The sequence below is a fragment of the Pterocles gutturalis genome, unplaced genomic scaffold (genome assembly GCF_000699245.1).
Source record: "Pterocles gutturalis isolate BGI_N339 unplaced genomic scaffold, ASM69924v1 scaffold23503, whole genome shotgun sequence".
Classification (NCBI taxonomy): domain Eukaryota; kingdom Metazoa; phylum Chordata; class Aves; order Pterocliformes; family Pteroclidae; genus Pterocles; species Pterocles gutturalis.
In genome coordinates, this window is record NW_010123671.1 from 25,295 (window position 1) to 41,573 (window position 16,279).

General features: G+C 39.8%; 1 protein-coding gene across 1 annotated transcript in view; it reads right to left on the minus strand.

The window, feature by feature from the left end:
• The window catches only part of LOC104460928 (unconventional myosin-IXb-like), a 32,187-nt gene extending 24,142 nt beyond the window's left edge, over positions 1 to 8,045 (minus strand). Inside the window, 1 exon segment of the mRNA XM_010077997.1 lies at positions 7,209 to 8,045. Within this exon segment, the coding sequence (XP_010076299.1) occupies positions 7,209 to 8,045 (837 nt within the window).
• Positions 8,046 to 16,279: the final 8,234 nt, after the last annotated feature.

A 16,279-nucleotide genomic window follows, 5' to 3' on the forward strand; every position in this document is an offset into this window, starting at 1 on the left:
TGAGGGAGGGGAATAATACATTTAGATATTTCTAAGAGCACAGGAAAGGTACCCACGGCTAGAGAGCACAAGTCACCCTCAGTCACTAACAACTATGACCTTAGAGAGGACATTCAGTAGGGAGAAGACAGTAACAATTACCTTGAAATTGCCTCTCCCATAGAAAAGCCACAAACTACGTGTTACTCCCTGATGTATTGCTCCCACTCAAACATTTCACAATAAACACAATTTTTCTTTAAGGGAGAACAGAACTTTAAGATCTCATTTGTAAAGTTAGCCTATGAATTTTCAGAGTTGTGTATTCAAAAAACAGGGAAAAGACAAACAGAAAACCTTTGGTTTACAGAACCACGGCACACTCATTGGCCAGCTAACTCCACTGCGCAACACTGGGAAATGGAGCTTTGTTAGCAGGCGTTAGGAAAGGGGAAAAAACATGGTGCAGATTCCAATTGTGCATCTTGAATATTTTTGCCCTTATCACGAGCCTTCTGATACCTGCTAGTACACAATGAAAATGTCTTCTGCACAAACCACACTTAAGAACTATAAGATAACCTATATTACATCTGAAAGTCCAGTAGAATTAGTTATTGGGAATGTCCTTAACTGTATCAACTCTTAACTATGTGTTCTTGGGTTAAGAGAAACCTGTCATCCTTCTAACATAGGAGGCAATCCAGCATATAGAGAAGAAACCCCGTGTAAAATGCAATTGTTTGGAAAAATCCACTGCTCGGTGCAGACTATCACCAGCAATTCCTGCCACAGATATTTCCTCTTCAAGCTCCAAGCAATTAAGGGCTCCATTAGGAAATCCGCCTCCCCTAATATAGAACATTCACAGAATGATTTCACAAAAATGCCACCTTCTTCCTCCACACACACACATCCGGAGAGCGACGGACACGTGAATACTGTACACAACACAGAACGAAGTACTTATAAATAAAACTGCCCAATCATGCTGTCTGTCCTAGGGGAGCACGGCTTTTTGTGACAGTCATATTCTCTGTATATTGAAACTCTTCCCTTCTCCTCCTTTTTTTTTTTTTTTTTCCCCCTAGCTACCTTAGGGGCTGCAGCTGCACTGCAGTGTGACGTCTGGGTCACTATTTCCAGAATAGGTTCCCAAAACTCTCTTACAAGCAGAGCTGCCTAGCATTCAGAGAATCCCAGAATATAAACTGGGAGACCGACCATAATTCTTCAGACAACTGTTATTTCTGACCTAAAGGAATAAGCTGAAGGAGCTCTTCCTGTGCGGGCTGAAAACCCACATGGTGATTCTGCTGCAACTTCAGAAAAGTTGACGAGTTTCTAAAGAGAGAGGATTTGTGCCCAGTAATGCTTACAGATGGCTGAGGCTGAGCTCACCCTTCTCATTTCTGGAGACCACGCTACATGTGTTATAGTACAATCAGCATCCCCACTCAGATTTTTCAAAACAAGTATTGAACACAGCCATCAGCATCTTTTTTGTAGCTACTATCCAACAAGTTATCTCACAGTCTATTATTTTTTTAGAGCCCATTTTGCATGCACAGCATATTAACACAGGTATAAAATCCTGGTCAGCTCCTTACAGTTACCAAACACCACCAGACAGAGTCCAGGAATATCAGCACAGCAATCTGACTGCTTCGTAAATCAGAAACCTATTCCTCTCGCACTGATAGGGGCTCAGCTGAACACCATCCAGCTTCTCAGTCGGTGTATTAAGAAATCCGCTGTAGTGAACTTCGCCAGGCTGCACAGTAGCGGACGTAAAAAGAAGCTCTTGCAGAATCAATTTTCAGAGCGTTTTCTAACTTCAGCCACAGTTTGCTAGTTACATTGAAGAAACCAACCCACAACACAGCTACATTTATCACATTTTTAATAACAAATATTTTGGCATTATAGAGTTAAATCCCATAACCCAGGCTTCCTGAGAAAACTTTTCTCAGTGATTACTCATGTAAGCAATGAATACAGTTTAAAACTAAAGGCTCTTATGATCTCATGTGTCTGGTATTTAGTCAAAGCATACAGCAAATTCTTAAAAGCTGATCTAATATTATCAGTTTTTAGGAAAGTTTTCATGTACTGAAAGGTTTTCTCATAAGAGCCTTTAACATCTACAACTTTTGAAGAACATTCCAAGTCACCTAACATTTTGGGTGAGGAAATTTTTTGTAACATTTAACTCTAATCACTGCTACCATATTCTTCAATACACTGCAATGAGCTAACTCAATAAGAAGTGACATTCCTGCCTAAAATCAGAAAGCTGCAAAAACGTGAAATGTTAAATATTTGGGTATTTAGGAGTTAGATATCTTTAACTTACTGTAGCTTTATCCTACAGGAAAAGCATTAGAGGTAAGAATTAAGCTCCCTTTTCACCTAGCCATTGCTCTCCATAGAGAGCATCTTTCCCGGATAATTCTAGCGAGCTACTCTATCCACAGCTCAACTTCAACTGAAATATCTCCCTGGTTTACCTTTACAGAGAGCCACCTATGCCTTTATAAAATAAATTCAGAAGATGTGAGAAAACAAGAGACAATTTCAGCTAAAGAGAAACATCACTTATATAACCAAACCCATTTAGTGATTTCCCTTGTGAGTCCATGAGGAGACAGATGAAAATGAGAAACTACAACTAAACCTCTCCGATGCAGAACACTAGCTATATAAAAACAGGGCGAGTCAAAAATAGCTCTGATCAGAGCTGGGATAGCCTATTCTGGGAGTCAGGAAGTCATCCAGCCCATCCTCTTACCTTGGAATGCAAGAGGTACAAAGTGGAGTTTGCTACTCAAAACTCCTACAACAGTGACAGCTTTAAAAGTGTTCAGAGAAAAGCCAGTTTCTCCTTTTATTTGTTGTAAAAAGAAAACTCCAAACCACATACATGCTCCTATCATCTACCCCAAGAAAACAACTAAAAAAAAAAATCTCAATTCTTTCATACAAATTGCTAAAATCTGAAAAAGCTCTCAGAGTTTCTGTGAAAACCACTCTAATCCATGGCAGAACCACCACGGCACAGACCAATCTTTCAACGTGCCAAATGACATCCAAGACTCAAATTTCCCTGGAAGAGGAAATTACTTCTTCAGAGTTGAACTCAGTTTAGCAGTGGTCTCCACAAACATGCAGCAAAATATCCACCGGCTTACACAGAACTCGCAGTGTTCAGGGTAATTTTGCAACTCCGCATGCGGTGCGATGTTCTGGGAACTCTGAGCAATCCACAGGATGAGACTCTATGAAGGACAAGGTGATTTCTCCCCAAGAGATGTATGCAGCAGGGAAAAGTATGCAACAAGGCATTTCTACCAAAAAAAGCCTAGTGACATCCAAACAAATGGAAAAAGGAAGTTCCATTCCTCCTCTGATTATGATTCTTAAAACAAACGCATGCAGATAATAGCCTCAAAACAACTACTTTCCCTAAAGACTACACCCGCTAAATATATGTGCAGACTTTTATGGAAAACACAAATGAAAACCAGAGCCAAAGCACCACTCTGCTTAAGTCCATCTTCTCCCAAAGCCACAAGCACAATGGGACTGCAGAAAGAAAACAGAGCTGACAGCAAATTGTTTTACTTTGTTTTCCGTAGAATGGTAAAGCAGAAAAGTTTACTTTCTGCAATGAAATTTAACAAGCTTTTTAATATGCTGAGTTCTAGAAAATCTCATCCCCCACCCACCTGTGCTGTCAATATTAATTCATATTTACAACTGCCTTCTTTAGAAGACAGCTTAATGAATGCTTCCTGTTGGACTTCCCATTTTATTTGAGGCTTAATTCTTTCCAAAGAATGATTCAGTGCCATTAAGAAATCCTTAAGAACACGTCCAACATGGAAACAAGCAATGCTTTTCAAAATAATACATGAAAAAGTTATGACAACCCCTGCATTTCTATTTGTCCCACCGCTCCTCAGCTTCCATTTCAGGGGGAAATGAACTTCTAACACACCAAGAAAATAACTTCTGCAAAAAAACCCAAGATACTAAGAGTTATAATTTAACAACAGACAGCAAGCCAACAGGAGCTTTGCTGCCAGAAGCGGAAGCTCCAATTCCCTTTATGTTCCTCGCCATGTGCTCCCATCCCCTCGCTCAATTTTCTGCCACTTTACTAAATTGGCTTGAAGAATCTGATAAATTAATTTTAGGTCTCCAAAATAAGTTCAGAGTCTTGGATTGCACACTGTGCGTTTTATATCTGAACCATGTGTTCCAAGACATTTTTCCCCGATGAAAGAAAAACACAAGTTTCTTGGAAACTTCTTAGTGTGTATGGAAAGGTTTAATTATCTTCTTCAAGACTATAAAACAAAGGTTTGATTCACTATTCCCAGTTTGACCCAAATAATAGTTCCCAAATGTAAATTCCTTCTTAGGACCTCAGCTGTAAGTAAACTGAACTTAACAGTCAATACTAGATGGCCAATCTCCTAGTCAGGGAACTATAATAATCAAATTTAGAAAAGGATGAAAAAAGTCAGGACTATCTTAAAACAGAGCCTATCTTTATCTTCCTGACAGTTTTAAAGAAAGAGATCTTCACTAGAGATGATCTATATTGCTCGGAGAAACAAATTGAAAAAAAAAAATCCGAGAGCAATTCCTATACAGTTAAGGGAACCGTGCCTCATGAACTGTTCAATAACAGCACAAAACATAGCTTTAGGCAAGGCTGAAGCATCACTGTCCCACGGAAGCAGCCAGCCTTTTGGATTCTTTTTCTGTAGAAAGCTGCAAGCAGCGCCAAACGTAATCAGAAGCAGTGCAAGTTATCTCTGCTTAGATCGCCAACAAGGAACCTTACAAACAGTGCAGACTCTGGTGCAGAGATTGAGCAAGAAACATCTGAGGGTCAGAGACTGACCCATAACCAGCTGTCCTTTCCCTGGTGCATGTGACAGCAACTGTGCTACTATCATATTTAATTTTTAACTACACTGCCTCAGTACCAGGTATTTAATTTCTGAGACGTTTGAGAAGCTGGTAACAAGCAACATTACAGGTCTCCTGTCATGGTACAGCTGTAACTCCATTCTTCAAAGTCTAGAAATTGTGAACAAGGACCTAAAATATTAACAATAGTTTAACTTCAGATTACTTACACATCTGAACAGAGATTAGCAACACAGAAACAGGATTCAGTAAGGGACATGCTTCCAAGCTCACTAAGCGTGCAATGATAAAATTATGAATCCATCTCCACAACACACTAACAGTGCTCACCTCTCTGTGCTAGACATGTTTGCTCCTTGAACTTTCACAAAAGGTCAACCTATGAACAGATGCATTTTACTTGGGTGTCAGGAAAGTAAGACATCACTAAAAAGGGGAAGTTCTGAGCCAAAATGCAACCAACTTTTACATCATGAAAGCCAGGGAAACAGAATTCAGTCAAGAGTACATTTTCATCTTTCATTAGGACTCAAAATAAATCTTCAAAATTAAATAGAACATTCTCGAATAGTTTAGGCACAATACAAAACTGTTCATGCAAAAAATCCCCTTAAATATCCATTTAAGAAAAATTCCCTTTTACCACTTCAGTTCCCTTAAGTAAAAACCCAAATGAGTCACCACGGTTGGATTTAGAAGTGACCAACTCGAAACAGAAGAGTTTGTCATCAGTTTAACTTCCACAAAGCAAAGTAAGCTTTCATGCATTCCTCTCTGAGACCAATATTTGACTTGGGTTTTTTTTAAATTACGCGTAGTGACTGGAACTGCACAAGAACATCCATAGTGGGAAACATGGAAGCTTCACTGTCCACTGAATCCACTCCAGTATCCAAAGCAGGACAGTTCGATTTTACTTCTCCAGGTTTTACACCTACCACAGCGAGACTTTTCAATGTGCACTGAAGTTATGTGAACAGAGAAGTACATTTCCACTACCACAGCCTCTGCAAGTTTCAAAAAGGTTTCTTCCTCCATCATTTCAAGTTAATAATATACCAGATGTACACAACATTTATGCATGACTCCAGCAAAGTTATTAATTTTAATTTTGAATCTAGGAATATGTGCATTTCCTATTCAATGGAAAAAACCCCAACACAAGATTTTACACCTCTGCCTGGTTTGACACAGCTGTATCGCATCCGGTAGAGCAGGGTCTGAAAGAGTTAATTTTCTCAAAGGCAGAAGGATCAGCTGATCAAACAGTGCTTTCCACAGTGACCCCTTCCTGTTTTCTGTTTAGAACTGCAAACTCCAACTCCAGCAAGCAACAAACCTCAAACAATTTTACTTCTTCTTTCAAGCAGCCGAAAGCAAGGCAAAAAAGAACTTGCATCTATTCCTCATTCTTTACAGAAAAGCTTTCAAATCACATTTATACATGTAACACATCTTAAAGTTTGACTTCATTGCTTCTTCACATTTTATCTAAAAGCTTAAGAAAAAGCTCAAAACATTGTTTTGATGTTGTTACATTTGAAAATATTTAAACCTAAAAATTACAATGGCTGCATTCAAGTTCTTCGCTGTTGAAGATTTTATTACAGGTGACCAATGCATCCATCCAAGCTTTCAGAGCTTTTTCTTTCAGATGAGAGTAAAAAGGAGAGGTTGAAGTCTGAAAGACCAGTTTAAGTTTGTCCTGCCATTAGCTAATACAAGACCAGCTGTACCCCCTCCGTCTCACCTGTTTAGTTTTGCTTTCTGTTGGAAACACTGTACTAACTAAAAGCCAAAACCGACCCACACTTTCTCCCCAACTAACAATGTTGCTCTGTTCAAAACAAACAACTGTAGAAAGGAAATAACTCCCCCAAAAAGCGAGTTCAAAGAAATGCTGCAGGACATGCTCACACACAAAGGCATGATCACACTAAGCAGTTGATGTTTCAGTGGAACAATCTTTTTATGAAAACATTTACTTACAATTTGATTCAAATACCATCAAAACTTTGAGATGGAAAATACAGGTAACCTCTGTCACAGAATATTAGTGTTCAGTGGTGGAAAGTTAAGTCAAATATAAATTAAAAGCAACAGGAAGTTCACCGAACAGAAGGATGAATTAAGGAAAATCAATTAGAAGTGGTCGAGCAACACAGCCAAACACCATATTTAAAGCCTAAACCAAGTAGGTGACTTGCAAAAGTAGCATTCAACAGCAGTTATTTGAAGTTTTCAAGAAACAATTTTCACAGAAGGCAATTTGAGCATAAATTTACCTCCAGAACTGGTCCAGCTCCTAGAATAGTTCTCTCCACACCACTTGCGTACCCTTTCTGGCTCAGTGCCGTGAGGCAGTGAATTAAGAAGTTTGTGCTTTGAGTTTTCCCAGACCCACTTTCACCTGATATAACTATGCACTGATTAACATGTTTCTTAAGCATTGTGTGATAAGCCACATCAGCAATGGCAAAAATATGAGGCTCCAGCTTCCCGAGCTGATGATTCTCATACATCTTGACATATTTAGGATTATAAATGGGCAGGAACTTGAAGGGGTTAATTGCAATCAGAATACTTCCTGCGTAAGTATAAATTTTGTGTTTTAGAAAGCGGCATTTGAGATTCTCTAGGAGTGTTGCCTCCGTTAAGTTGGGGAGATTGCACAAGTCATCAAAGTCCTCCTGATGCCACGGAAGAAAACCCCTTTCAACCAATCGCCGAGCATCTGTCTCCTTGGAAAACAACTGCATCTGGACATATTTGATGGTCCCATCAGTGTTTCTTTCTTGTAAAAGAAAGTAGTACCCATCCTTTTGCGGATGCTCATCCTGAGCACGACGAGGCCAAAGTAAAACCCTATGAACAGGAGAATCATTTATATCAAGTACCCATTCTTCACCACCTGATTCTTTTACTTCCACAAGCACATAATGTTTCGAGACATCCAAGTTTAAGATATTAATCACATCCTTGATGACATCTGAAGACGTACTGTCCTTGGTTGCTGTCACTTTGCAGCAGGGAGCACTTTCTGTTGAGAGTTGGGGGTAAATATGAAGATTATAGGATGCCTTTGCCTGGCAAACTGCACTGTCAGCATCTTTTAAACTCATTCTGTCCCCAATGGGCTTCAGTCTTCCACACCTGCTTAATATGCAGTGCCCATCGTCTAAAGAAAAAAGAAAAAAGCCAGGTGTTAAAAAAAATGTGTACAAGAGGTACTAGGGCAAGGTATTATTTTCTGGAAGATGAGAATAAAGCTATTAAACAGTCAAATTATTAAGAACAAATGCACTATTTATGCACATATGTGATATTATTTCAAAGAGTCCGCTTAGCCTATCCCATGGAGCAGAAAGCTGCCAGAACTACTTCTTTTCACTTTTCCTTCTCTTCCCATGCCATCCCTTCCTCCCTGTTATAGCAGCACAAGCATTCACGCAGCCACAAAGCAAACTGAACCGGGATAAAGGTCCAAATCAAAACTTTCTTGTTTCCCCAGGTTAGTATTAACCCAGATAATTTCCCTGACCTGGTTCACTGCATGGCTACAGGAATATTTATTCATCCTCCCACATAAATCCTCCCTTAAAGCTGCAGAAGCAACTTGAGGTAGAAACAGGGTTTGATCACTTCCTAAACCAGCAGTGACAGTCTAGAGCAGCCATGAACTACGGCAGAACAAACAGTGCATCGGTGCAAGGAGGAAGATGGTTCTGACACCGAGATCCATGCGCTTTTTTTCCCCATTTCCCCCAGCTGACCTCTTTTCATGAAAGGTACAAGATAGGTACAGTATTTACCCCACTCAACTTTTAGGAAACAGTGCCTATAGCTGACCAGGACAAACACTGCTGTCAACTCCTTCTAACCCTGCGCACCGCAGTGATTTCTTGAACATGCATTATTTAACCAGAGACTGCTAATTTCACTTGAGTGAACCACATCCTTGCTACAGAAAGGTTTGAACACGCCTTTTATCTTCCATTTTAGGCAACAAAGTAAAAACAGTCTTATTGCAACCACTTTTCAGTTCAGCTGACAAGCTCCCAAATAACCCACTCCATTCACAAGCCTCTATACCTATCCCATCAACTCTTTCCTCACTGGCTTTCAGGAGCCTCATGCATGAGTCTCCACAAATCAATCATTCTGATTGTTTTTTCCTCCTTTCATCCCTGAACCAGGCCAGAAGTCTAACTTTAACCTAACATCAACCTCGTGTAAGTCAACCTCCTCCTTACTGCCAAGTTAAGAGCCTCTAAACTTCGTAACATTCTGTGCTTTGCCGGTGGTTTTTCTCTCAACTGCAGCTGGCTACAACCAGCCCACCAGGACGAGGTTTGCTTACACCGCTTTAGTTCAACAGTTTATTAGCTTAGATGGGTAGTAAAAGGAGAAGGACAATGAAGTACCCCCTTTCTTTTAACAGTCTGTAAAATTTCATACCCGGAGTATCAGTTCAAATTTTGTTTCAAGAACAAAGTGTTCTAATTATACACTAACATGTTGAATATATATTTAAGGAAAAAAAAAAAGAGGCAGAGAAGTGCCAATGAAGTTGCTTTTTGCCACTAAACAACTGCACAGGAACTTGCATAAGGCCACAGAGAGCAATCATTTCCAATTAAAATCAGCAGAGTTGGAAGCATTTAGCTGCCACTTCCACTGCAAGAAATGAATCACTTCACAGAAACATATGACATAGCTCTGCCTCATGAGCAGCCTCAGAGTAGAGAGCTGGGCTTTAAGGGAACTCTGAATAGTAAGCTGACTGAAGACATTGTTATGCAAGCTGGATCATTTTTAGTGGCTACTCATCAAAAGGAAGGCTGAGCAAGCCACAGACAGCAAGGCAAACCACAGCACATCTCTGGTCAAGCTCTGTGATCCCTCTGAGAATGTTTTTTTTTTTTTCCCATTAAATTTAATTCTTCATTCATTAAGGAGAGCTTATTGCAAGAACTTGGTCAAACAGAAGAGTGGACCAGGGAGCTCCAAGTCCCCTTTCCATTTCCTGTAATTATCACAGACCAGTGGCTACAAATTCAGAAGTAATTATGCAAGTGTAAAGCATTTTTAATATTTAGAAGCTCAAACACCTTAACAGAAAGTAGCATCTACAGTAGACCGCTGCTCATGGGGAAGATGAATCTGGAGCACAGACAGAAAAAAAAGAACAACACTGACCATTTTCCTCTCAAATTAGCCAGCCAGCTCAAGGGAGAGTCTTGTGCAGACTTCCTTTCCCCCCCACCCCCAGCAATTAGTTTCAGACACAGAGTCTGGTGTGATAGAGGAAGTCTCCTCACTAAGTATTTTCACCAAAACAGCACCCTAAGAAATGTGGCACCAACTTTTCAGCTGCACAGAAGAGCTGAACCTAGGTGCTGACCTCTGACTTTGCTAATACACATTTCCTAACTTCAGCTCATGTCAGCTACCAAGATATATGTTGTACATCACTCAAGACTCCCATATCACACTTTCCAAAGAGGAAACCAGAACACAGATGGGCTCTTCTCTACTGGTGAAAAGCCCAGGCTAACTGCAGTGAGCAGCAGTGCGATAGCTGGTACTGTCTGCTCAGGTGTGTATGACTGAAAAACTAGAAAGAGAAAGATCTCTCATCCTGAAGACAACAGATTTCTGAAAAAGCAACATGCAGACAGTCATCAACCTTAATGTATTTATGCTATATACAGATTTCTAAATCACACAGTCATCATACAACTTGATGGAACTTCAAGCAGGCATCCATCACTCTAGAGGTTATTTAGAAGATAACCAGGCAATCTTTTAAACACAGTATTCTGATATAACACCACAGGCATGAGAGTCAATGTAATTCCCAGACACATATCAAATGAATATTTATTTAGGCAGCCATGTTACCCTTGTACTCAGAAGGTATGTGACCAATACTGCATCTAGAATATATCCAAAATTCAGTTCAGAAGCTGAGATAAGAACAGCAACAACAACAACAACAAAAGCTGTTAGAAAATAACCCCCTACAGCAAAACACTCTAGAAGCTTTGTCTGTGAGAAACACAGAGGAGCCCGCTATCAGGTCAAGTCCTTGCACGGAGAACTAGAGGCTGGTAACAACCACCAGCCTGGAGGACAAAGCTGTGACACAAGCCAGTGGCTGGAATCCAAAACTAGACAAGCTCAGCCTAACATAAGACATAGATGTCACCAGAAGGCTACCCTACACTGCAAAAACTAACGATGAAGCCTGACTGCTAAAGTTCTTTTCAGAAAATCAGCCAGTCCTCTGTTACAGATGTGGGTCTTAATTGGCAAAGTTAATCAGGTACCACCCTCTCATTTATGTCAAGAGTGGTCTGAACAGATGATTACAATGATTTCTTCTAATTTTATGTCTAATTATTTTATTTTTTAAATTAAGCAATTGAAATATTTATTCAGTGTCATTTGGCCCATCAAGGAAGCACTAGCCTGAATTCAGATGCAGAGAATACTGGAAGAAAAAGGAGAAATACAAGAGTAGAAGGTAATAGCAAAACCGTATTGGTCAGCATGCAAAACAGCAAACTCAGGAAAAGAGCAGCCTAACCACCACTGCTGAGTTCTTTCTGTAGATGGAAATTCTGCAAAGTTACCTCAATTTCTTTCAACAACCTTTCTTATAAGAAGCTCTTTTCCAACACATGGGAAAAAACCAAAGCTGTGTGTTAGACAATTTAATAAGTGGGAGGCAGAAGCTGGCACTAGGTGCACATTAACTAATTTTAGACTTCACATTCAGACTCCTTCCTGTTTTCCTTAAAATGTTTTATTCATCAGAAGCCTTTTATAGCACAAGTATACATCTTCACAGCACTTTAAATTTACTAAGTACAGTCATCGGCATCTACAAAACACAGCAAAGCATTATTTTCCATGACACTCCTGTTCTACAGATGCTAGGCAAGCTGGGCAAGACAAAAAAAGTCAAAAAAGCAAAGCTTTTGATTTTAACCTTTCAATCAAAACATTAGACTGCATTCATTCTCTGGGCATGAGTGGGGCAACAGCTGCATGGGATTTAGAGCGTTAACAAACACGGTGATCTTTTCAGGATTTTGTTACTTTCCCCCGCCCCACCTTTCCAGGTTCTGCAAACAGTGTATTTGTTAATAGCACTAACATAACGAGCTTACAAGGCAACAGCCTAATGTAATATTTATTTTTCTATTACCTATCAACAATTCATTTGCTTATAAAAAAGTAAAAATCCACTGGGCTTACCAACCAACAACCTCAGTGAATATGGGGCTGTACTACTGAGTCCATCACTGGAGGATCAATTACACCTGCCACTGAAATCACTGAACAAAGCAACGTTTTTGGTAACCACTTCCAATCCTTTGTAGACCAAATGCAGCAGGCTACATAATCTATCAATCTGCAATTTTACTTTTTGCTTACACAATGTTAATAGAAATAGAAAACCAAAAATTCCAATTCTATACGGTAATTTTAATGGTATTTTCTAAGTCTTTTCAAGTCTTCATTATGACAATTAATTTTTTAATACAAATTAAAGCCAACACTGCCCACTTAATAATGTAGTAGAATTCTAGAAAAGAACTTCGCCCCGATCAGCACAGGGTATCTGTTTAGTTTAAATAAGGCCATAATTTGAAGCCACATATTTAGTCAGTGAATCATAGGGAAGCTAAAATGGGAAAGCTACCATTACAGCAAAATTGTTGAGGGTGAACTTTATAACATTCCAGTTCTTCACATTTTCATGTACATTTCCAGTGCTGCATTCCTCAAATTGAAAGATTCAAGCTTCTCCCATTGTTCATCAAGTAATTTTCAACACAAAAGTCGAAACATATCACAAGCACTTGACCTCTGATATTCCTAAACACCAGAATCACCAATGACCATCCCAAAAAGAAACCCCTCTGTCTGATCAAATTGAAAACATTTAGCAATTTCAAAATATTCAGCTATGACTTATCTTTGATTTCCAAAGCAAGGAATTTCCAGAAAGTTGATAGGCTACAGAGGCACCCTGAGATTTCTACAATTAACTGCCCACCAGAGGAAAGGCAAAAGCCTCAACCCTTGCCTCACCTCGCAACGTAAGGACACACAGCTGCTGTTAGTTGAGCATAATTGATTTTCCTTTTTTCCACTATTCCAGACATTTGTAGATTACCTGAAAATTGCCTAGCATTCTAGTAACACTTCAATGCTTTTCCTTTGTAACCAAAAATTCTGTTGGACTAAACAACTTTAGATCCTTTGTTTTCTTTCACTAAAAGCTCTTGACTTTTCCTGCTCCATAAGGAGTAGTTCTGAATGGAGTACGCACATTTGTTACTACTCTCTGTAATCAACCCTGCCAGAGAGTTACTGCCACAGGCTGCCTAACAAAGGAGAAGCTGGCCTGCAATGCAACGTAATACAGGAAAGAGTCAAAGAAATTACCTTCATTGCAGCCAGTTCCGTCTTAGTTACCTTCTCTCTACAGGCCCTGAGAGCCTGATCCCAATCTGTACCCTCAAACCACCTGAGCTGCAGACCTCTGCTTCCTCTTCATGACTCAGAAGCACCATCTAACCTCAAGACAAGGATGCCTTATCAGGCTGACTGCGACATTAAAGGTCCATAGCATGTTATTACCTTACAAAAAGTGTGATGTCAGAGCTACAGATGTACGCTTGAGTGTGATTCAGAGGAAATGAAAATGCGGCCCTGTTGAGAAAATAAGGAATGAAGGCAAAACAACTGAGAGTGTTAGAGGCAAAGAATGTAAGCCAAGAGAACCTTGGAGAATATTCTACCACCTTTTGTAGGTTTTTTTTCATTTTATCCTTAATAGCATTATAGCTGTCAGAGGAAGTAAAAATCTCACTGCTCTAATGCTGCATTTACACTGATAAGAAATTTTCTTAAGTTGAACTTTTGTGCGAATTAGGAAAAAAAAAAGGGTTCATCAGCAGAACCCACACATGTGAGAAATATCTTTTAAAACATTTTCATTGTTAAACACTGTCAGCCTTTGAAGGAAGAGCAGTTTTTTCCAGGACCTGCATTGAGTTTCATTTGGTAATCAGATATAAACAACACAATAAAGCTCAGACAAAGCAACTCTACAAGCCATGCTTAAGTCACTTGATACATCACGAAAACATGATATACCAGAGGAAAAAAACCTCTGAATTTTCATTTTCTGAAATAAAAAGACACTTCTAGCCCTCTCAGAAGGCAGATCATCTAGTAAAATAGCCATCTACTTAAAAAAAAAACCCTCCTTATCAGCATCTCAGGCTTTACTTCTCCTTGATATTAGAGTAAGCATGTCTTGTGTCTTAGAAATGTGATTAATAAACACTTGTAGCCTTCAAATTCACAAAAAAGTACTGAACCACAGACTTTTTGTTGAATCATAATTTTTCACTCTTTTCCTTGACTGGTGAGATAGCTAATACTGTTGCATCTTTTAGGAATGTTTCCTTTTTAAATGCCTAAGATATGCGAATCATGGTATTTGACCATCAAGCTAAGAAAAGGCCATCTTTAGCCTAAGCCATATTGCACTATGCGTGGATGAGTCAAACATTCATACACAAAATTATTCAGGAGGTCTAATGTTTGAATCATTATTTGTCAGAAAACTCAGTCTGTACAAAGTATTACTTTCTAGGTGAACCTCATTTAAATTTTTCATCAGCTGCATTTACTCTTCCTAAATTATTTAGTTCTATAAGCGTTTTAGGTTCCAGAGAAAAACACAAACCTATGAGTCTTCCCACTCTGATTAGACTACCCATTTGCACAGACAGCTGCCCTACCACTGCACAAACTACAAAATTCAACTACTAAAAAAAGCTTTTTGTTGAGGCAAATATCCAAGCGTGACGACCAAAAAACCCCACAAACCCCAAACAACCCAAACTGTACAGTTCTACAGAAACAGTTCTGTTGCATTACTGAACTAACTCCTGAGTTTTATGCTAATAAGTAAACACTAATGATTAGAAAATGGCCTTATACGCATCATCCTGAAAAAACAGAGACAACGCTACAGGACTTGACATGTAGAGCAGGTAAAGAACCTCAGTGTTAGTTAAAAGACAAAAATAATCAAGGTTAAATCTTTTCTAAAAACAGCCCCAATGAATCTTGAAGCTAACATGAATATACATACGCATTAGAAGTTTCCCATACATCCCCTACATTAAATTAGTTTGTTCCTGACAAGATTCCTAGTTAAAGACTTACTAAAACTTGATGGGTGTGACACCAGCATACTAAACTGGAATGCAAAGTTACCTCACACTGTTACTTCAGGGCAAGTACTTCAGTCATGTATTCCAGCTAACAGACCTGAAATCAGAGAGCTTCTAATTACCCATGACAAACTCTTATTTGCAAACAGCCAGGCAGACAGACCGATACCAATCCACCTTGAGAAGTAATGTGGGAGGATGCTGATGACATCTTTGTAAGGCTAATTGCACTTGCCAGAGGCCTGAGATCATCTCCAGCCCTTTGCTACACTGCCACTCATTTCCAGAAGGTGAAATCAAAGAATACCGAACTCATTTGCATCCCAATTACTTCTCACTTCTCACAAATGGGACTTGAAAATAAAGCTAGATAAGAATTTTGTCAAAATACTTATGAAGTAATAGCAAACAAGGCTAAAAATTATACTCTGAGGTCACCTTACGTTAGGATCACACATACCTGTGGTCACAACAGTCGTGAATCTGGGTAGCACTTTGCTGCTTTTAGTCTACAAAGATGTAACAAAAAGTTGTTCCCAGATTGCAAAAGTTTTACTTGACAGAGATTGCAAAACCCAACTTACCAAAAAAGACACAGCACTACCAAGATACAAACAGCCAGAGGCACGTATCCATGAGGCAACGACGCTCACCGTGACAGAGCACAACCTCAACACAGCAGCAGCACCGATCATTGCCAAGAGCTGCCCGAAAATACAACAAAGAAACAAAAGAACCCAGAGAGTCCCAACGAATTTTTTTTTTTTTTGAAAGATGCTGAGATACTTGTATGAAAGTTTACAGGCTGTTCATACCGAGAGACATCACGTGAAAAAGCAAAACGCTGCGGGGCTGAGAGGGCAGGGAGCAGGAGATGGAAGCCAACACCGTGCCCGGATCAACAGCGAGGTCTCCACAGCGCCTGAGCGCCGGGCGGCGAGACAGTTCCTCCCCTCAGGGCACGTCCAGCTCTTCCAGCGCATCAGATGCGAAGGGAGTCAGCAGCAGCATCTGCCATCCCGCCCGCTACGGGCCCACGCAGCCGCCCAGAACCCGGGCACCCCACAGCCCCCCCTGTGACCCTCACC